Source organism: Lactuca sativa, chromosome 4, assembly GCF_002870075.4.
Source record: "Lactuca sativa cultivar Salinas chromosome 4, Lsat_Salinas_v11, whole genome shotgun sequence".
Classification (NCBI taxonomy): domain Eukaryota; kingdom Viridiplantae; phylum Streptophyta; class Magnoliopsida; order Asterales; family Asteraceae; genus Lactuca; species Lactuca sativa.
Window position 1 is genome coordinate 354,155,022 of NC_056626.2, and position 23,091 is coordinate 354,178,112.

Sequence of the window (23,091 nt, forward strand, 5' to 3'; positions counted from 1 at the left end):
ATAAAATATCACTTTATTAGACATCAAGTAGAAGAAGGACACCTCGTGGTTAAGAGGATATCGTCAGAGGATAACCCAGCAAATCCGCTTACAAAGGGACTGAATAGGGTTAAACACTTGCAGCACGCTAGGAGTATTGGGCTGAAGTATGATATTTGTTTGGATTAGATAGTTTGGAAACTTGTAATAGATAAATGTAATTAACATTTGATGATTAAATAAAGGAGTATTATTTAAAAGTTTCTGTCTTATGTTAATTGTTTAACTATTGTTTCACTTTGCATGTTTTGACTTCCAGAATAATTGAGTTTATTAAGAATAATCGAATTATTCAAACGGTCCACGGTCGTTCATATGTTGGGAGTAGGTATGAGTGAAGACTGTCATGAATTGTTGTGTAGATTGTCTGAAAAGTATTAGACATAACAAAAGGTTGTTACAACATTCATGAGTGCTTATGAAAGAGTTTTGAGCATTGGAATAAACACGCGCTTGCTAGAATCACTTCATGGAATGTCCTGCAAGTGATCGCAAGACGTTAATATGATATGGTCTTAAAACCAAGATATATGGTTTATTGTTTGCTAATTGGTTGTGCATTGATAATGCGAAACCGCATCAGTAAATTGATGTCATAAAATGCATTATTGTGTATAGTTGATTAGTGAATAGTAAATGCATCAGTAAGTTGATGCCATCTTTCGCAGGTATTTACACAATTAAATCTAATAATTCATCGCATGCTATTTCTTGGGTTCTTGATACAGGATGTGGTTATCACATATGTTCTGATTTGCAGGGACTAAGAACAAGTAGGGATGTGGAGCGTGGAAGAATAAATCTAATCATGGGGAACAGAAGATCGTCGCCTGTCACCAAGATTGGAGTGTATTCTCTAGTGCTTAGTAATGGATTAGGTTTAGATTTAAATAATTGTTGCTACTCGCCAGATATGGAAAGAAACATCATTTCATTTCATGGTTTTTTTAAACAAGGATTTAGATATTCGTTTAATAATGAGAATGGTTCGATTTATGCTTATCTAAATGGTGTTTTATATTTGGAAGCATTGCCTTGTAATGGAATTTATGAAACTGTCATGGTTGTAGATAAACTAGGAAATGATATATTGTGTATGGATTCTTCCAATAGTATAGATAAAGCATGCTTGTGGCGTTGTCATCTTGGACATGTCAACAAGAAGCGCATAGCCCAGCTCCAAAAGGATGGAGTGTTGGAGTCATTCGACCTTAGGGAAGATGACACGTGCGAGTCTTGTTTGCTTGGAAAGATAACCAAGTCACCCTTCACTAGCACTTGTGAGAGGGGTGAGGGTTTATTGCATCTCATACACACTAACGTGTGTGGGCCCTTTAGATCCACCACAAAGGATGCGAACCGCTTCTATATGACTTTCACCGATGATTATAGTAGATATGGGTATGTTTACTTAATCAAGCACAAGTCAGAAATGTTTGAAAAGTTCAAAGAATTCAAACATGAAGTGGAGAATCAATTGGGTAGGAAAATCAAGATGCTTCGATCCGATTGAGGAGGAGAGTACCTAAGACTTGAATTCCACGACTATCTCAAAGAATGTGGAATAGTTTCACAATTGACGCCACCTAGGACACCACAACTTAATGGTATGGCAGAAAGGCATAATCGAACCCTGTTGGACATGGTTCATTCCATGATGATTCGTGCTTCACTACCTATCTCATTTTGGGGTATGCCTTAGTGACTACCGTTCATATCCTTAACCGAGTCCCTACAAAGAAGGTTGCCAAAACACCTCACGAGATGTGGACAGGGAAAGCTCCCTCGTTGGCACATATCAAGGTTTGGGGCCGTGAGGTTTTCGTAAGACGAGAAACTCACAACAAGCTCGAACCTCGTAGTGAGCGATGTATTTTCATCGGCTACCCGCAGAAATCCTTTGGATATCTCTTCTATAGACCGAGTGACAATGTTGTCTTCGTTGCGAGGAGAGGGGTTTTCCGAGAGTAAGAACTCACAAACCAAGGAGATAGTGGGAGGCAAATCGATCTTAATGAGATTCAAGAGTCGAGTGATGAAGGAACCTCTGTCACTGGCACCCAACTCGAGGAGGAAACTCCGGTTGAACCAATTGACGAGTCCTTACCTCTTAGGCGTTCCGAAAGAGTTAGAGTTCAACCCCAGTTTTATGGTTTTCATATTACTACCGAAGGGGACACTTATATTAGTGATGGTACACTAATAAATCTAGATGAACCTAATAGCTATAAGGAAGCCATGGCAGGCCCAGAGTCTGTAAAATGGAAAGAGGCGATGGACAGCGAGATTCAGTCCATGTATGACAACCAAGTTTGGAATTTGGTTGACAATGTGCCCGGACGTAAGACGGTTGGGTGCAAATGGATCTTCAAGAAGAAGATCAACGTGGATGGGAATGTGCACACGTATAAGGCACGATTGGTTGCGAAGGGCTTTACTCAAACTCCCGGAGTTGACTATGAAGAGACCTTCTCGCCAGTTGCTAAAATAAAGTCTATTAGGGTGATGCTAGCCATTGCTACATTTCATGATTATGAAATATGGCAGATGGATGTCAAGAATGATTTCCTTAATGGGAAATTAGTTGAGGATGTTTACATGGCTCAGCCAGAGGGTTTTGTCGATACGAAACATCCCAATGGAGTGTGCAAGCTTGAGAAGTCCATTTATGGACTTAAGTAAGCATCTTGCAGATGGAATCTTTTCTTCGATGAGAAAGTGAAAGAGTTTGGATTTGTACGAAGTGAAGATGAATCATGTGTATATGTCAAAGTCAGTGGGATTATAGTTAGCTTCCTCGTATTGTATGTCGATGACATACTACTCATAGGAAACGACACCCCGAATCTGCAAGAGGTTAAGTCCTGGCTCGGGAGGTGCTTCGCTATGAAGGACCTCAGAGAGGCTACCCAAATTTTGGGAATAAGGATAGTGAGAGAGCGAAGTAAGAGACTAATAGGACTTAGTTAGAATACTTACTTGGATAAGGTACTAAAACGTTTTAGTATGGAAAACTCGAAGAAGAGAGAATTACTGATACAAAGTAATGCCAAGTTGAGTAAGACTCAAAGTCCGAGTACCGAAGCCGAGATAGCAGAGATGAGCCGAGTACCTTACGCTTCCGGAGTTGGCTCAATCATGTATGTTATGACTTGTACTCGTCCTGATGTGGCCTTTTCTTTGAGCATGGTCAGTAAATATCAAGGGAACCCTGGCAAAGCACATTGGACCGCTGTCAAGAATATCCTTAAGTACCTTTGGAGGACCAAGGGATGGTTTCTGGTTCTCGGAGGGAGTGATGACTTGAAGGTGTGAGGGTATAGTGACGCTAGCTTCTAGACCGACAGGGACAACTATCGTTCGCAGTCAGGCTGGGTCTTTACCCTTAATGGAGGAGCAGTGACTTGGAAAAGTTCCAAGCAAGAAACCGTAGCTGATTCAACGTGCGAATCAGAGTACATTTCAGCGAGTGAAGCATCAAAGGAGGCAATATGGTTGAAGAACTTCATTGGAGACCTTGGAGTTGTACCAGCCATAAAGGAGCCTACGGAAATTTTCTGTGATAATGAAGGAGCGGTTGCCTTGACCAAGGAACCGAGAGATCATGGCAGATCTCGATATATCGACATAAAATATCACTTTATTAGACATCGAGTAGAAGAAGGGAACCTCGTAGTTAAGAGGATATCATCAGAGGATAACCCAGCAGATCCACTTACGAAGGGACTGTGTAGTGTTAAGCACTTGCAGCACGGTAGGAGCATTGGGCTGAAGGACGATATTAGTTTAGATTAGATAGTTTGGAAACTTATAGTAGATAAATGTAATTGACATTTGATGATTAAATAAAGGAATATTATTTAATGGTGTCTGTCTTATGTTAATTGGTTAACTATTGTTTCACTTTGCATGTTTTGACTTCCAGAATGATTAAGTTTATTAAGAATAATCGAATCATTCATACGGTCCACAGTCGTTCATATGTTGGAAGTAGGTATGAATGAAGACTGTCATGAATTGGTGTGTAGATTTTCTGAATGATATTAGACATAACAAACGTTTGTTACAACATTCATGAGTGCTTATAAATAAGTTTTGAGAATTGGAATAAACCCGCACTTGTGGGAATCACTTCATGAAATCAATCACAAGTGATCGCAAGATGATAATATCATATGGTCTTAAAACCAAGATATATGGTTTATTGTTTACTGATTAATTATACACTGATAATGCGAAACCGCATCAGTAAATTGATGTTATAAAACGCATTGTTATGTATAATTGATTAGTGAATAGTAAATACATATAAGTCGAAGTTTATCTGTTACTTTTATCCTAAGAGGGTAAGAGCGATATCAGGGCCCCTCGATGATTTTGATTTGACTTATGTACCGGGCCCCGTCAGGACTAAATTGATGTGTTCAATTAAGTTCTATGTCAAATGAATCTGAGATCGAGAAACTGATTGTTGGAATAATAAATATGAAAAATGTTTCATGAGATTGTTCGCACGATATCTAAACAGAGGACTATACGATCCCTTATCTAAAGGACAGGTTACTGATAAGATCAGAGTTTGACAGCGTCTTTGAGAGCTACGATTGCTAATCAAGTTGTACTTGAATTTGTGGTTACTAGACTTATCCAAGTGGGAGACTGTTGGATTAGTGTCTAAGTCCGTAACCATATTTGGTAAGTACTTGACCCGGTTGTGCATGGTCCTTTTGGGTTGCCTTCACCAAAGCAACTTGACTGGAGAAATAAATAGAGAAAGAGGTTATTATGATTTATTAATATATTATAAGAATAATATATTAAAGGAGAAATCATATTTGTTTAATTAATATTGGTCAATAATTAATTAGGAATTAGTTTTGTGATCAAGTGTAATTAATTAAACTAGAGGGGCTGAATTGTAATTATGTGATAGTTGCAAAATAGGGCAACGGTTACCCTAGATATAGGTTGGACGAATTCAAGGGATAAGGATCCTTGAAATCGTCCAAGGATAGGGCTTTCAAGGCTTATCTTATGGTTACTTGGTGGGCAAGCAACTAGATAAGGATAAGGACTAAAACCCAAATCTCTACCCTATATAAGGACTCCTAAGGCCATAGAAATCGTCCCCACTTGATCCCTAGGGTTCTATAGCTGATTTCTACCTCTCCTCTTCTCTCTCTATTGCCTCTCCAATTGCTTGTGGTGTTTGTGAGCCATTAGAGGTACTACACTTGTGGTACTTGCTTTCAAGACATAGGGTTTGAAGATTTGAGTTGTTATTGCAATATAACAACAAGAGGTATGTGATCTATCCTTCTACATGAATTTCAAAAATACTAGAAGCATGCTAGGGTTCTTCATGTGTTCATAATGTTGTATATATAATAGAGAAAACATAGATCCAAATCTAGGGTTGCATGCACACATAGGATTGTTTGTACAAAACCCATCAAATAGGGGCAGACCAGAAGTAATCGTCACACCCTTCAGCATTGTCTATTTCTACCAAGACTCTTAATTCTGTCGTTTGTCTTATAGTGACCCCTATAACTGCATAGACCTGATTTGGCACAGTCTGAACCTTTTGATAAACCACAACTTTTTCCTTGAGTTTTGGTTACTTGTCATTTTCCATGCGAGCAAATTCAACCGAGTTTTCTGAAATGAGGGGTTTCTCATTCTCGGTTTCGTTCTTCATAAACATAGAGCAATCAACAACATCTTCTACCGAGATTTCACTTATCTCACTTTCCTCATCAAATTCAGACGTATTATCTAAGTTCATTTTATTTTCTGAAGTTAATTTAGCATTGGACAGGTCAAATGACTGAATAGTGTCTGACTTTATTTTCAACCTATCATTTTCATCTAAAATATCTTTTAGCATGCATTTGTGTTCCTTAAAATCAATGAAGGTTTTTATTTTGTCCAGTCCAATTTTGTAAGACACGGATGTATCTTTTAATGACACTACTGATTCACATTCTGCTATGATCTCGTCCTCCTTAAATTCAAGGAAGGGTAAAATCATCTTATGAATTTTCTTTCCTATCTCACAGCTTAAATGTAATTGAGCAATATTAGTGTATAAATGCTTAGCAATTAAACAAAAAACATTCCTTTGTTTTAAAAACTTCAAATTGTCTCTTTGCAAATAAATATTTTCATCCCTAGCCCTAATTAACTCTGCCTCCTTCATCTCCATCCACATCCTTCTCTCCTCACTCCTTGAAGACACCCTGCTGAGTTGGTCAGTTAGGTTAGAATCCGCTAAGCGAGTTTACATGAGACTACCACTTAAGTTAGAAAATTTAAATTTTAACTCATTTAATTCTTCTTCATAGTCTGTTAATGGAACTTTAAGTGATTCAATGATCGATTGTACCTTTTTGATCAATCGATCACAGTCATTGATCTTCTCACTGACAGGTTTAGCCGCAAAACACTTATTCTCAGTTAGGTTCAGTTCCTCGTCTACACTTTCGGTTGATAATCCAGCGGTGACAATTAAGCACTTTCCAGCCGAACCTAATTCCTTTACCACATAAGCCTTTCCATGAGTGGGTTTTCTCACTTCTTCATCTTCGGAGTCGGTTGACCAAACTTACGCCACCGAACTCATCTTCATCTGCATTCTCTTGCACAATCAAGGCATTCATAGAACTGTTAAAACTGTTTGTTGCCTTTTTTTCTTGATTTCTTCCAGCTTGCGCATATAATACGCCTTGTCATCTTCACCATCTCTTTTCTTAGCCATTTTTCTCAGCATGCAATCTTTGGCGAAATGGTTCTTTCCGTGACAGTAATTGTAATCGAACCCAGAGTCTCCTGCAAGCTTGCTCTCCTTCCTGTCTTCATCCTTTTGAGAAGAAATTTTCGCTTCATCCTTTACCTTCTCTGAACTATAACTTCCTTGCCAGTTTCGCTTTTTGTTGACAGGAAATTTTCTTCACGCAAACTTCTTTGGATTAGTGACCATCATAGCGTACTCTTCACTTGTGAGATCACATTCTGACCTATCAGACTCTTCTTCTTCTTCTGCAATGCTTTTTCCTTTTGAGATAAGGGCCAGCGATCCCATACCACATACTACCTTTGCTTCTTTGGTTACAACACTCTCATGGGACTTAAGTATTCCCACAAGTTTCGCTAGTGAGTAAGATTTAAACTGTTCGTGGGCTTTCACGGTTGAAACTATGGCCATCCATTCCGGTCTCAGTCCATTCATAAAGGTTACCTTTTGCTCGATCAACTTTCTTTCAATTCCATGTTTGATCATATTACTTAGGAGATGATTGAACCGATCGAAAGTTTGTATGAGTTTCACCTCCGGTTTCTGTTCAAAAGCTCCAAATTCTGACAGCAGCAAGGTTTGAATGGAGTGTTCTAGATCTTCATCAGTCGAATAAAGTTCCTTCAACCTATCCTAGTTTTCTTTGGCAGTCGTGCATGAACCGACCAACCGAAAAGTATCAGATTGTAAGGCAAATCTGATCATTCTCAAAGCCTTCACATTACACAGTAGCTTGTCTTTCTCGTCCCGTGGCATCTTATTTTCATCCGCCACCAGCTTGTTGTATTCCTTTTGAGTCTTAACAGTTGTGTTTGTTCCTGAGTGAACAAACGGCCCAAGTGTGATAGCCTCCCAGATGAGATAGCCATTATCTTCCGATCCAACCACGTAGTCTTCTAAGTCATGTGCCCAAACTTCATAGTCTTGAGTGTAAAGAATGGGTATTCTTGTTGTAGATCCAATGTTGTTTGAGATGTTGATGGAATTTGTTTACGAATCTTCGTGAACAATGGTGAGCTCCTAGAATCAAACCTGTAAACTTGAGATTAGGGTTTTATCTAAAACAGAGTTGTCGTTAATATGAAGCAGACGACTTCTATTTATACGATAAAAGCGGAAACCCTAAAAGAATTCTGAATACAGAAGGAATGTGTATTGATTACACAGTCTCCTGCTCTGATACCAATTGTTAGAACTTAGTTCAATCAGGATCGTTAGATTCTATGCATGCAAACAATTAAGAAAACAAATATAAACACGAATATGGCTTTGAATATGTCGTATGATTAATACTTCAACGCCTTAGAAGAGCTCGACTAAGAACTTCGACAGTAGAGGTGTTTAGGGTTACAGAGAATGAACGTAATAAAAGTCGTAAACTAGATAATCACTGATGGACAGGCCCAATCCGGATACAAAACAAAAAGCCCATGACGCAACACAATTAAGCTCTACAATTTTATTTCATCACACACCAACTATTTCATTTACCCATGTTCCATCTGCAACATATTTGTAGATATAAAATAAATATACCATTTAAATGTTTTAAAACATGTATAAAATCGTTCATCCAGCATAGACAGCAAGTATTCAAATAATATGCACACATAGCACGTAATTTATATAAAATATTTCATATCTATGTGTAAGATGAAAGTAACTATGCACTCACATGAAAAGGTGGTGATTCCGAACTCAGACAGCGCTTCGTTTCTTAAAAATAATTTCCTTCGACGAAACCTAGTATTATTACCACTAGAGTTTAGTCTATTATTCGTCGAGACTAATTAATAGTCTAGCTATTATTACTATTATATAAGCGTTAAACAATACTTATATAACCCATAATAATAGCCCAAGTACTTATTATAAGTTCCTAATAACCTTGCTATAATTAAATAAAAGTTATATTAAAAATAGCATAAGCGTAGCTCACTTACAGCGGGTTTTATAGAAAATCGGGCTTTCCTTGAAGCAGCATTCCCGAGCCGAAAAGCTCTTCTTCTCGAAGCCGTCTAGCACTCCGGGGCTTCCGCCTCGTGCTAGGGAGGTTCCCTGAGCTTTTCGGGGGGTTTCGAGGCTAGAGAGAGGTTCTAGAGAGAGAGAGAGAGAGAGAGAGAGAGAGTAAAGAGAAGAAAAAATGGGAAATGTGTGAAGAAAATGAGGGTAATAGAGGTTCTATTTATAGGGTGAAATATGGCTGAACTTGGTGCCACATGTCACCATCTGGTGGCAAGACTTGGGGAGAAAGCAATGGCCAAGATTGTGCCACGTCACCCATTTTCGCACAACACACTTTCAACTTCTAAAATCCGTAACTTTCACATACAAGATCCGTTTTTGACGTTATTTATATTCATGCGTAGGTAAACATAAGATCTACAACTTTCATTTTGACTCCGTCGGCTAATTCTCGACCGATCTTATATTTAACAGTACGAAAAGATTAGACTGTTAAATGACCGCGAAAAATTCGTAACTCCTTCATACAGACTCTATTTTCGTCTGTCTTTTTACTATTGAGTTCCTATTAATGATATCTTCAACTCTCATTTAGGTCGCGTAAGCCAAAAACCGCTCGAACTAAAATTCGAGTTTCGGGTCGTGCACTGCTAAGCTAAATCTTAGAAAAATCATAACTTTCTCATACGAACTCAGATTTGGGAATTGTTTTTATGGACGCTCTCAGGTTAACATATTCTATGACTTTCATTTAGATCACTAAGCCTAAAAGTCGCTCTATCATAAATTCACTATTTACGTCTCCCTAGTGTCGTGTCGGTTCTGTTGCGAAATTTCGACAGGTCATAACTTCTTCGTTATAACTTGGATTTTGGCGCTCTTTATATGTACGGAACCCTTGATACATATTCTACAACTTGGTTAAGATTATTTATTCTAAATAATCTTTTGTCAAAAATTTGTTTTCGACCCCTATTATCTCTAAATTGACTAGTCCGGATCTTACGGGCGTTACATTTTCTTATGCCAACATACCTTCTTTCTCCCCCTTGCACCTCTATAACAAGAGGTGGGGCACCCATTGGCATTACTGGGAGAAGTTTCGCAACTGGAGCTAATTCTTTATGAAGTATGGAGTCGAGCAAGGTAATCTTTTGATTGAAGAACTCAGGAGTAAAAATTGAAGAAGTCGAAGATCCAGACTTTGAAAAAAGTTCCTTTAACTCAGCCAGTAACTTTTCCATATCACCAAAACTGGTAGCATCAAGTTCCACCTTTTTGTCAAACTTGGGAACTAACGAATTATACCATTCAATAGCTTTTGTTACTGCATCAACAATTATATCTACCTTCGTATGAAGGGTAGAATGATTTTGATTGAGAACTGAAAGTTCTTTTGCCATATCATCCCTTAACTCCTATATTTTGAAGTTGACATTCTCTTGAACCGTCTTGACATCTTGCTCATGGAGAACATGCTTGGCTTTTTCAATGTCTTTCAAATCTCTAAGGGTGCCATTAAATGTATTAGATTGAGCTTTGACCCTTAGCTCATTACTTTGATTAAGTAGATCAAGTTTATCCTGAATTCGACGTTCTTGAACTTTTAACATGACCTCCATCTCAATACCCGACACTGAATTTTTTCCACCACCATCAGCTTGTAATTGGATCAATGAGTTAATTTTCTGATTAAGAATCTTAAATTTCTTTCCATACATCGTCATATGATCTGGAATATCCTCCTCAATAGGATCAAACTCAATATTTGCAAAAGAATTCACAAACCCGCCATCTTTTTCAACTTCTTTAGCATACCAGATTGCGAAGGTATTACTTCCTTATCAGACTTTGAGAATGTTTTATGAGCAACAACTGGAGGTGGCTCAGTATGCACCTTCTTATTCTTAGCAGCCTTAACAACCTTCTCAACTTGATCAGGTTGTTGTATGTATGAAGGTTCCTTCACAACTTTCATAGATCCCTTCTTCTTCTTAAATGAACTAGTGGTTGTAGTGAACAACACACCAGTTTCGATGTCTGGATTAATGGTCTTCAAATAGCTTACCAACACAAGATGAGATGGATCCACCTTGCAAAGCATGAGATTTGGAATTCTACCAACTGAGGGAAAAACATTTGTATCATCTGCAACAGTTTTTGGATGATGAAACACAGAGAATATAGCAGTTTCTTCGTTGTCCGAAACCAATATCCCTTCCTTCTCATACACAAACTGTAGAATGAGGCTCTAGTAGCGAGCACGTGAAATGCCATCAACAATATTCGTGTTCCCTATACTTTTTACCTACTCATTCCATAGTTGAGTTGTATAATCCACTAGCAACTCATAGTCTAACCCTACGACCAGTGTATAAACTTCCAAACGGCCTTTATCCAACTCAACTGTTTCTCCAGTTAAACATTGAAGATAGATCCTATAGAAAAAATTCCACATAAAAGGTAAACATGATTTCTTGAACTCGTTGATTTTAGTGAGAATAGGTTGATAACTTGTCTCATTGAATATATGGATAATTTGTTCATTGGTTACCTTGTAGAAGGGTTCAACGTTAGAAAGACCGAGAATCTAAGCAAAAGTCTTCTTGGATAATTAAAATTTCTTGTCATTCACCAGTTGAAAAGTAATTGTGTTCATCGTCTTGCTAAATGTAGTCGTCGAACAAGCAAGAGATAGCCATGCAACAGGTATAAAGAAAGAACTAAACATCACCTTTGATAATGCAGAATGTTGAAGAGCAACGATAAGCATCTTTAGTTCCTCGGGATAAACAAAGACATTATCATGAACTTGGAAATTGGTGCTTTTAATCTTCATCATCGGTTGCAATGTGATATCTTTTGTAGTTTGTGATGGATCAACTTGAACATTTGTAGCAGCCATGGTTAGGGCTTGAAAATTTGGTGAAGACAGAAAGTTCTTGTAATTTGGGGATTTTCAGTATGCGTAAAATTAGAATGAACCCGAAAACCCCTTTTTATATGTAACTGGAATTTTTGAATTTGAAGCGGTTTCTGGCATTAAATGAGGCTGACGTGGTTCCCTGAAAAACGTAACAATCGCTAGAAAAGTAGTCATGTGTGAAAAGTGATGTGCACTTTTTCCTTGAAAACAGGAGAAGAACTCAAAACGTCACATCAGTCAATCGTTTTGCTTGTCCCCATTGAATGAGAATCGTCAGTAACCTTCACTACGGAGGTTGGGCTCTTTCACTTTTGAGTTTTAAAACAAAATCATGTGCCAGACTTTCGAAATCATCAACCTAAGTTAGTATTACTCAGAACCTCAAGGATTTCGTGAGTGCAAAGTGTTCCAAATAAAAAGATAAGAATCAAGTTAAAAAAAATTTGGATACTGTGATGTCAAAATATATTTCGATGCAAAAGCAGTTTGATCCCGTTCGTTATGCATCAAGAGAGATGACTAACAGCTTGTGTGGTTTCCCGTGAATTACAATCGAATATTTATAGAGAAGTATCAAAGGTCTTCTTTTATCAGGATTTATTGGTGGCTACAAATTTCGTTACAAATCACATCTAAACAAAAGAGTGACAAATTGTAAACAAAATTACCTGTTTGACCCATGTAGTCAGTGACAACTAAGCTTTGGAAAAATTTCAAGTAATGAAGATTTAGGTGCTGTTTGTTTTTTTTGAAGAAAAAATTCATAAAATCTGCGAACCACCTCTGCAACCCTCTACAGTAGAAAAGGTGGACCAAATGGCTGCAGAATGTAATGAGAAACGTGTTTGTTTTTTTAACATCTGCATGATGCTGCAGATATTAAAAAATTAAAATAAACTGATTTTATAATCCGAAAATATGTTTTTTAATACCAAAAATTTAATAATGTATAACATTTCGCCAAGAATTTATGATATTTCAGCAAAAAAATAATGATATTTTAACAGAAAATAAAGATATTTTAGCATAAAATAATGATATTTCATCAATAAATTATTATTATTCAATATAAAAAAAGAAAAAAAATTCAACAAGAATAAACAAAAAAACAAAAATATGTGAAATATGTTTTCAGCAATATATAATCAATATTTTAGAAAGAAAAAAAAAGAATAAGAGGTTGGAAGAGGTTGGAAGAGGCAAAACAATTGATGCGCCAAGAAGAACACGCGCAAATGTTTTTTAATCTGAAGACTTTAGAAAAACAAAGAGTTGTGAGATGAAAAGTGTTGTGCGTGTGCTGCGCCGCACAACAATAATAGGTCTAAAGAGGTTTTTTCCATAAAACAAACAACACCTTAAAAGGACACTCACACGGAAATCATATTCCACAAAACAAAATGATACCTGGATCGTGTTGGGTAACAAAAGTCTTGGGTTTCGAACATTTGGTCAAGATCACTCGAAATGAAAGAATATGATTTGGAGTATCGAAATTACGTACGGAAACAAATGTTTCATGAAAATATGGAACAAATTTCCCCATCAATTCCTTAAATGGTTCGGTATTTTGGGTTTCACTTTCATCACAGTCTCATGAATCCAGATCATAAACACAGATGTTTGGTATGTTTAGATCCTGATTGGTTTATACCAGAGATCTCTTGTACATATTTCATTGTGTGTGTATGTGTAAGAATCGTAGGATGAAAAAGATTGGTTTAAGATTCGAAAGTACCTATTGGACCAAGCAGGCAACTCTTAACTCATGTGAGAAAAGTAAGGTAGATCAGAGACTAATGTGAATACAACCTAATTGGGTAGGTATCCTTGTGATGAGAAAACCATTAAGGCTTTTGAAAACACATTGATTCATGGAGGCTTAGGTCAATATGCTGCAGTATGCTTCTAGGGACATCCTAACTAGGATAAAGTTTCGAAAGTATACCTTTCCCTCAAGCAGCAAGCATGAACCAATCAAAAATCTTCGCAAAATTTTGCACATTACAATATTAACAAAACAAAAATATTTTTGGATTTTTAAGTTTTGAAAGAAAATAATAAAAATAAGAAAATCTTTTTGATATTTTTGAATTTTGAAAGATAAAAACAAAAATGAAAATCTTTTTGTTATTTTTGATTTTGTAAAAAGAAAGAGAAAAAACAAATCTCATTGTACCTGACTAGCAAAAAATTGAAAATAGCAAAAGTAACAAAGATGTTAGCAAACCAATTTTCCATGATGTCGAAAGCGAAACATGTTGTAGCGTTGACTATGAACAGTAACCAATGAATCAACAGTTTTCGACCATTGTGCCTTGTCATTCTAACGAAGATTGTAGTGCAATAGAATTTGCATCCGTCGGTCCCAATCCATTTAGAATTCTTATGAAAGATTTTTCATCTACGAGTTTTGTAAAGATATCAGCAAGCTGATCAGTTGTCTTTACAAAATGAACTTCTATGTTTCCATCTTCAACGTGATCTTTGATAAAATGATATCGAAGAACAATGTGCTTGGTTTTTGAATGTTGCACACGGTTATGGCAGATGCGAATGGAACTTTGTGAATCACAATACAACAGAATTTCTTCATGTTGATTGCAAAATCATGCAGTTGATTTTGTATCCAAATGATTTAAGAAGTGCAAGCTGCAGCAACAACATATTCAGCTTCTGTTCTGGATATCGAAACACATGTTTGTTTCTTCGATTGTCAGCTTACAAGCTTCCCATCCAATAATTGACATCTGCCATTTGTGCTTTTGCGATCAAGATTACAACCTCCTAAGTCAGCATCTGAGAATGCTTGTATGAAAAAGCCTGTCTTTGAAGGATACCACAATCCTAACGTTGTTGTTCCTTTGAGATAGCGAAAGATATTCTTGAGTGCTATTAAATGAGGTTCCCACGAATTCAATTGGTACCTAGCACGAATTCAAAATCCTTGTGCACTGCATAGGCTAAAAATATTCGTACTACCTCGATTCTTGTGGCAGGGGCAAAGGTTTTTTCATAATCGATACCTTCTTGTTGTGAATAACCTTTAACTACAAGCCCAGCCTTATTTCTCACGATGTAACCTTCTTTATCCATTTTTTTATTTTTAAAAATCCATTTAAGACCAATTATCGAAGTATCTTGTGGTTTAGGAACAAGTCTCCACACTTTGTTTCTTTCGAACTCATCCAGTTTAGATTGCATAGCAACAATGCAATCAGCATCATCCATAGCAATCTTAACAGACTTCGGTTCAATTTTTGATATAAAAACATTGAACATACAAAATTCTTGGTGAGTATGTAGTACCTCATTTTTCGCACGAATTTGAGCCCTCGTTAATACTCCATCTTGTGGATCACCAAGAATTTGATCGTGTGGATGATTTCGAGTCCATCTATCCATTAGAGGATATGCAGGATCAAAATCCAACGGAGCATCTTCAAATTCTTCATCATGGTCCATGTCATATCATGCAATCGACACATTGTCAATCATATCTTGAAAAACATCATTTGAAGAAATTGGTATTGAGTCATTTTGCTCCCCCTCAACAAAATAATCATTTATATGATGCTCCCCCTCAACATTTGCACTTTCTTGATTTTGGACGTTGTCAAATGTTTGCTCCCCTCAACATCATCAGTCGAACTCAAGTGCTCCCCCTCCACTCGAGCACTAGGTTGAATTGTTACACCATCGACATGTATAGGAGAATTTGTTGTTGAGTTCAAATCAGCAATTGGTTGTAATATTGTCGAATCCTCATTGAGTTTCGATGCTTCAGGAATTCGTTTATCCTCAGCATTAATTTTTGCATCAATAGCCCTATCAGGAGTATGAAAAATTAAATCATAATCAAAATCTAACGAATTAATACATTCAAATTCATCATTTGATTTATTAATAATTGGTTTTTGTTCAAAACATTTTTCGATGCTTTGACATAGTGATCATCGAATGTAAGATTAAATGTCTCTTCGATCTTCCTTGTTCAGTTGTTAAGGACCCTATATGCCACAGAATTATGAAATTAGCCTAAGAATATTCCTTCATCAGCCTTAGAGTGAAATTTTGAAAGATTATCCTTAAGATTCATAATGAAGCACCTGCAACCAAAAACATGGAAAATTTTAACATTTGGTTTCCTGTTGTTAACGATTTCATAAGGGGTAATATCAAATCTTCTAAGAATAAAAGACCGATTTTGGGTAAAACAAGTGGTGGAAATAGCTTCAGCCCAAAGATATTATGGAAGATTCGCATAAGTCAACATCGTTCTTGCTGCTTCACAAAATGATCGAATTCTCCTTTCGACAACACTATTTTGTTGAGGTGTGTAAGGAGACGAGAAACTGTGTGTAATATCTTTGTCAACCAAAAACGAATCAAGAATCTTGTTTTTGAATTTTGATCCATTATCAATCTTGATCTTACAAGCCTTTTTCTTTAGACTTAACTCGATGTGTTTGATAAAATCAATCATCACTTGAGCTGTTTCTAATTTTAAACAAAGAAAATATACCCAAGTAAACCTAGAAAAATCATCAACTATAACCAAAATGTACCTCTTTTTGTTGAGTGTTTCAACTGTCGAATGTCCACAAAGGTCAATATGAAGAAGTTCCAAAGGTTCGATGATCTTCGAATCAATCACTATTGGATGTCCTTGTCGATGTTGTTTTCCTTGTTCGCAAGCTGCAAATAAAGTATCATTATCAAATTTTAAAACTGGAAAACCTCGAACAAGATCTTTTACCACAAATTTGTTCAAATTCTTAAAATTCAAATGAGACAATCTTCGATGCCACAACTAGCTAATGTCAGAGGAAGCCTTCAAAAGTAGACAAACTAAAGGAGCACCAACAATGGATTTGATGTCAAGTGTAAACATATCGTCTTTTCGCTTTGATTTAAGAAGAAATTTTTTTGTTTCTTTGTTAGATATGACACTCCCTTCTTCTTCAAAAACAACTTGATTGCCAGTACCCACAACAAGTTGCGAAACACTGATCAAATTGTGTTGAAGACCTTCGACATAAGCAACTCTGTTGACTGTAAACTTCCCATTGGCCAAAATGACTAAAAAGAAAAAGTCTGAATGTGTTAAGCCGATGTCACAAAATCAATCTTTTGTTGAAAATAAAAAGTCTTCAAAACACACACAAGTTCAAAAAGATTTTCTAAAAACAAAGAACAAGTTTCGAAATCAAAACAAACATCTCATGTTCAAAACTCATATCATGATGGTTATGTGAAAATCATAAAACAAAGAATTTTGTTCAAAACTCACAACATCAAAGTTTTTCACAAAATAATTCTCAAAGAAATGGCTTTCAATCAAATGAGAAAAAGAATTATCATTGAGTTCCACATCAAAAACAATTTTCGAACCCACAAACAGTTTTTCCAAAACATAAAATTGGGTATCAAAATAGATTTCAATCTCGTTACAAAGCTGCAGTTCCAACGAGACTGCCAACAAGTAACTATCAAAAGTTGAACGTCCAAAGGAGAAGAAATGAACCTTTCAAACCAAAACAACCACAGTTTCCAAATCCACCTTCGAAACAAAGAGTTAACACCTCATTTGTTAAGGGAAAAACAGATGTAAAGAATATAAATCATTGGTTGGAAGGAAAGGGAAAACATTTCCAATCAAGAAAATTCTCTCAATAACAGATTAAGGAAGCATATAAGAAATATCTAAATGAATCATCAAGTGAAAGTTCTTCAACAAAATATTCGAATCCTTCTGTTCAACAATGGAGAGCAATTTCGAAAGAAAAAGTCAGTGAGACTCAAACTAAGAAGTGTAAGGAGAAAGTTAATGTTAACTTTAAACCTTCAAATGATTACATTTCGATACCCTTAAATAATGAAGTAGACTTAACTGATAATGTCAAGTCAAAAGTTTAAAATTAGATAATAGGATCTGCATTACATCAAACATTTTGTTCTAATCATCAAGGACCCAAACAACCTTGGGGACCTAAAATTTCTACTGATTACAGGTTTTGTGTGACGGGAAATATGATGATAAATGGTATATCGATAGTGGTTGCTCTCGTCACATGACTGGGAAGAAGGAAAACTTGAGAGATTATCAAAGTCTTGAAAATGCTGGTGTAGTAAAGTTCGGCAATAATAACAAGTGGTATCAGAGCCAATTGCGAGGGTTCGATTCTCACAGGGAGCAATTTCTGAGGAGGGATTGTTGGGGGTCAGAAATGGCATCAACCAAGTCCTCGCACGATGGCCTGGAGTGCCGCAATCGAATGCTTGTTCCTAGATGGCTGAATGCGCTATATGGGTAAGGTTGCGCCCTTTCTAACACCAATTGGTTTTAAATCAACCGATAGCGCTGATGCTCAACACTCTATTAAATGTCACTTTGATGCTCGACTTTGACTTTATAAAATATCACTTTTATCTCCTCGATTTTTTAAACCTTAGTGTTAACCTCATCCACTAACAGTGGTATCAACCTTATATATTTATTACCAATAAATATAACGTTGTCTAACTTTTATCAATACAATTATCAAAATTCGATTTACAAAACATATTAGCGTCCTTGTAATACGGGCAAAATAGTAGTTATTTTTAAATGTTAGAATGATTTGAATCAATACTTGTGTATTTTATTATTATTATTATAATTATTATTGCAGCTATTAAAAACAACTTGGGTATCTTTTTTAATTTATTTAAATAATAACAAAATAAATAATTAATTTGTTTATGTTATTTGTTTGATTTTGTTCCTTAAGTACAATGTACTTCAAACGTTCCTTTTGTCCCTGAATAATTTTTTTTTTCAATGTAGGTTATGCTTCCTTGGTGAATGTTGAAATCTAAAAAATTTGGAATTAGATTTTTGGGATATAGATTATTGGAGGCAAATAGCTTAAAAGAAATTTTATAAATAATTTGTAAAAAATGTTATTTAGGGATAAAAGATAGAAGTAGTTGGAGATGACATAAACTTTGTTAATTTGGAAATTTTACATAGACCCCCTTATACTTTTGAATTATTTCCCATATACAACAAAGTTTCGGTGGCCCATGTGAAAATATATTCCAGCTGTATAAAGCCGTTACATGGTCCCACAAAAAACAACACGTATAACGTGTAATTATTGTCATTGTGGGACCCACACGTACGAACACAGCGAACATTGTTTACCTTAACGGCTACTTATACTCGCGTCTCCGGCTCTTTACTCTTCATCCCTTCCCTCACTCTCTCTCTCAAACACACACAAACAGTCTCACTTTCTCTCTCTAGAAACAAACATGGAAATGAAGAACGTCGTCGTTCTAGCATTCATCTGCGCCATTTTCGCCGCCGTCGGAGGTCAAGCCCCAGCTGCTTCCCCAACGATTGCGCCTCCTACGACTGTCGTAACGCCTACTGCTTCACCAACCGTAGCACCGCCGGCGAAGTCTCCAGTTTCTGCTCCTCCGATGGTTTCTGTTCCTACACCGGTTAGTTCACCACCTGCTGCGGTGCCAGTGAGTTCTCCACCTGCTGCGGTGCCGGTGAGTTCTCCTCCAACGATTGAATCTCCACCGGTTCCTGAACCAGTGAGCTCTCCTGCACCAGAGATTGCTTCTACACCTGAAGCTTCTGCTCCGGCACCCAGCAAGAGGAAGACGAAGATGAATGCTCCATCGCCGTCGCCTACCGAGGCACTTTCTCCTGGACCGAGTGGCGACGACTCTCCCTCTCCTGCTCCTAATTCAGCCGACGTCGCCGACGAGGTAATTCCGATGTCTTACTTTTAGCTAAACTTAACCACTTTATGCTTTTATTTTTTATTTTATAATTTATAATTTTATAATTTTAATTTTATATAATTTGATTTATTAATTGGTGTGAAAATGGAAATTTGCAGAGTGGAGCCGACAGATTAAAGATCGTACATATGGTGGTGGGGAGCTTGGTGATGGGATTGGCTGCTTTCAGCTGGCTCTAGATTTATATTATTTATTTATTATTTTTGAAATTTATTTATTTTTTTGTATGATCTGTAATTGCCTTTTGTTTCCCTATCATTGTATTTTGTTTACGAATATATACTATTACCACATTTATGTTTTGTATGGAGATAAAGTCTAGCTGTCTTGGTAGAGGCATGAAATTTCACCATCACTAGTTAAAATAATGTTATTGTTGTGTGATTTATTTCATCTAATAAAAAAAGAAAAAGAAAAAGTAGCCTCATTTTCATTATAGGTCTATTTGGTATTTATGAATGGAACAACAAAGAGAATAAAATAGACCTAATGATTTGACAATCTAATAAAATGGATCATTATCATTTAATTGTTAATGTATAATTTGACAATATAATAAAATGGATCATTAGCATCTTAATTATTATATTTGGTTACTTTAGTGGAATAAAATAGATTATTAATCTGTTTGGTATGTAGGAATACGATGAGAATGAAATGAAATTTGTTAACAACGACAAAATACCACCGGTTCAAAGCAAAGTATCAAACTTCATGTCTAAAGATTCTCATATGGTTCCATTTTTTTATCAATTTCGAATTATTTGAATCATACATGATAATCACTCATCCACGGGCGGATCTATTACGGTGCCGATACTGGCACCAGTAATACCTGATTTTTCCGGATACAATGCAAAAAATTTCGATTTTTTTTTTCCTACTATCGTGATGCTACTAAAAATTTTCGTGACACCCATACTATAAAATTTGCGTTCGCCCCGCACTTGTCCATTCTTTTATGGTTTTTTGAGGTGATAAAAGTTTTATTATAGAAATGAATTGCCAACTTTTCTCCATGAAACCTATAATTTGTTGATAGTCATTTACCGAAAAAAAAAATTCTTCTGAACATGGTCCCTTGAAAATCTTTTGGACAAGGATCGAAAAACAGAAACTTTTAAATTCCATATTTTCTAGAGACCGTATAAAAGGCAAATTAAAGCAATTGCTACTAGACAAGCATGTGAAGAGACAACAAGATGCTCAAAGGCTTTGCTTTGACTTGGTAGAGATCACATCTCAAATAGTTAGGTGGTCATCAAAAGTATCGGCACAAGTAGCACAATCTCTGTAACGTCTTAAATTTAAACCCGAAATTTTCTTTTAAAAACTTAGTAAATATCCAAAACATTTCCATAAAAAGATCAAAGTGGATGAATTATTCGAAACATCCTCAAACCATAATGTCAATATATCAAAATCAAATCATGGGAAACAAAGTATCAAAATCATCATAACCAACGGAAGTCTGAAAACATGATCATTTGCGATGCACGTATACTACAATCAAGTTGGATCCTTCCGATGATCTAGAAAAAATACCTGAAAAAAATTTAATCTATAACTGTAACCACAAAGTTAAATGAGTTTCCTACAGTACCACATATCGCAAGACATATACATTGTATACAAACAAAGCTCTCAACACTAGTGATGATCCACCTGTACAGAAGGCAACTAAAAGTTTTAGTGCATGTCTAGTCATCAACGATGATTACTGGCTCTAGTGCACGCCTAACCAATAACACAAGTATTCTAGGCTCTCGTCTCTAGTTCCAATCAACCATCAACTCCCAAAACAAACATACCAACATATTATATAATTAATCAATCAGCATATAGTTGACTCTGCAGGCCTATTCATACAATCAACATACTATAGTATCAGTAGATCTTATCATGCAAGGGACATATATAGTAACACATAATAGTGAGATGGCTCACCTGAGCTGAAAGTTGAAGGAATCACATCTACAAGTGCACACACACCAAAAACAGTCTCACAAATCACCGACATAACAGTTACAGGCCAAACCTCAGACTACAGGTCAATCCTCAAATTTTGACCAAAAGTCCAGCTGGTCAAAAAGTCAACAGATAACGGTCAATTGCATCACGACCATCTCCTTGGTCGTGTCGAGAACACTAAAAGACAAAACAGTTGCGACTGACCATCATGACTCGCGTCACGACACCCTAATGGTCATGTTGCAAATTTCGACTATTCAGCCAACTTACATTAAGCTCTTAATGATGGGTTTTATGCATAAGAACAATCCTATGTGCTCATACAAACCCTAATGCTTGAATCTAGGTTTCTCTATTGTACATGCTTTGAATCCAAGACTTACAAACCTAGATATATCATATATAATTCGAAATTATCATAAAGAAAACATATCTAAGTGTTTTACCTCTTCCAAGTAGCTTGAATCCTTGTAATCTTCTTGATCTTGAGCTTAGAGTCACAATTGTAACTCCTCTAATGGATTACAAACCCCACAAGCAAGAAGGCAATATGAGAGAGGATGAGAGAGGTGCTGAAAACGGCCTAGGGTTCTCTTAGAATAAAGGGTAGCCGATTTCTATAGCCTAGGGGTCTTATTTATACTTGATGGCTACTAGGGTTTCAGTCTAAACCCTAATGGACAACTTAACCACCAAGCAGCCTAAGGAACCTTCTGGAATGAGGCCTTGGATGAAAATATGATGGATCCCCATCATAATTTCGTTCCCCCCTAAGTCCATTAGGTTTCCTTAACCCAAAACTCAACTATCATACATTTGACAGTTTATACCCCTTTATTTAATTAATCTCTTTTAGTCACCAAATTAATTTCTAATTAATTTATGACCAATACTAATTAAATAAATATGATTTCTCCTTTAATATATTATTCTTATAATATATTAATAAACCATAATATTCTCTCTCTCTCTCTCTCTCTCTCTCCTTAAATTACCTTGTCAAGTTGCCTTGGAGAAGGCAACCCAAAAGGACCATGCACAACCAGGTCAAGTACATACCAAATATAGTTACGGGCTTAGACACTAATCCAACAGTCTCCCACTTGGATAAGTCTAGTAATTATATCTCACATATGACTTCAGAATCCGATTAGCAATCGTAGCTCTTATACTTCGCTATCAACTCTGATCAACTTGTCCTTCAGATAATGGATCGTATAATCCTCTGTTCTGGATATCATACTGACAATGCTTATTGTCCAAAGTTTGTTCCTCGATTTCCGATTTGTTTGACATAGAATTTAGTTGAACACATCAACTTCATTTTGACCGAGCCCAACACATAAGTCAAACCAAATCATCAAGCGGCCAAGATATCACTTTTATTCTCATAGAATAAAGGGAACAGATCAACTTCGACTCATGTGCATTTATTATTTACTAACTGAATCATGCACAACAATGTGTTTTATAACATCAAGTTACTGATGCGTTTATACATCATCAATGCATAACCAACCAGCAAACAATAATCATATCTCTAAGTTTTAAGACTATATGATATTATCTCTTTGCGATCACTTAATGTAAC

The 23,091-nt window shown here is 36.3% G+C and overlaps 1 protein-coding gene across 1 annotated transcript; it reads left to right on the top strand.

The window, feature by feature from the left end:
• Positions 1 to 18,948: 18,948 nt before the first annotated feature.
• Positions 18,949 to 19,835, top strand: LOC111918410 (arabinogalactan protein 1). The gene is made up of 2 exons (XM_023914082.3): positions 18,949 to 19,493; positions 19,628 to 19,835. Exons 1-2 carry the CDS (start codon positions 19,026 to 19,028, stop codon positions 19,706 to 19,708), a joined length of 549 nt encoding a protein of 182 aa, XP_023769850.1. The 5' UTR covers positions 18,949 to 19,025; the 3' UTR covers positions 19,709 to 19,835.
• Positions 19,836 to 23,091: the final 3,256 nt, after the last annotated feature.

What these genes read in the sequence shown, in the direction of transcription:
- LOC111918410 (XM_023914082.3), top strand. Translation starts at nt 19,026, where the DNA reads ATGGAAATGAAGAACGTCGTCGTTCTAGCATTCATCTGCGCCATTTTC. An exon ending in CAGCCGACGTCGCCGACGAG is followed by an intron (nt 19,494 to 19,627) that starts GTAATTCCGATG and finishes GGAAATTTGCAG; the next exon opens with AGTGGAGCCGACAGATTAAA.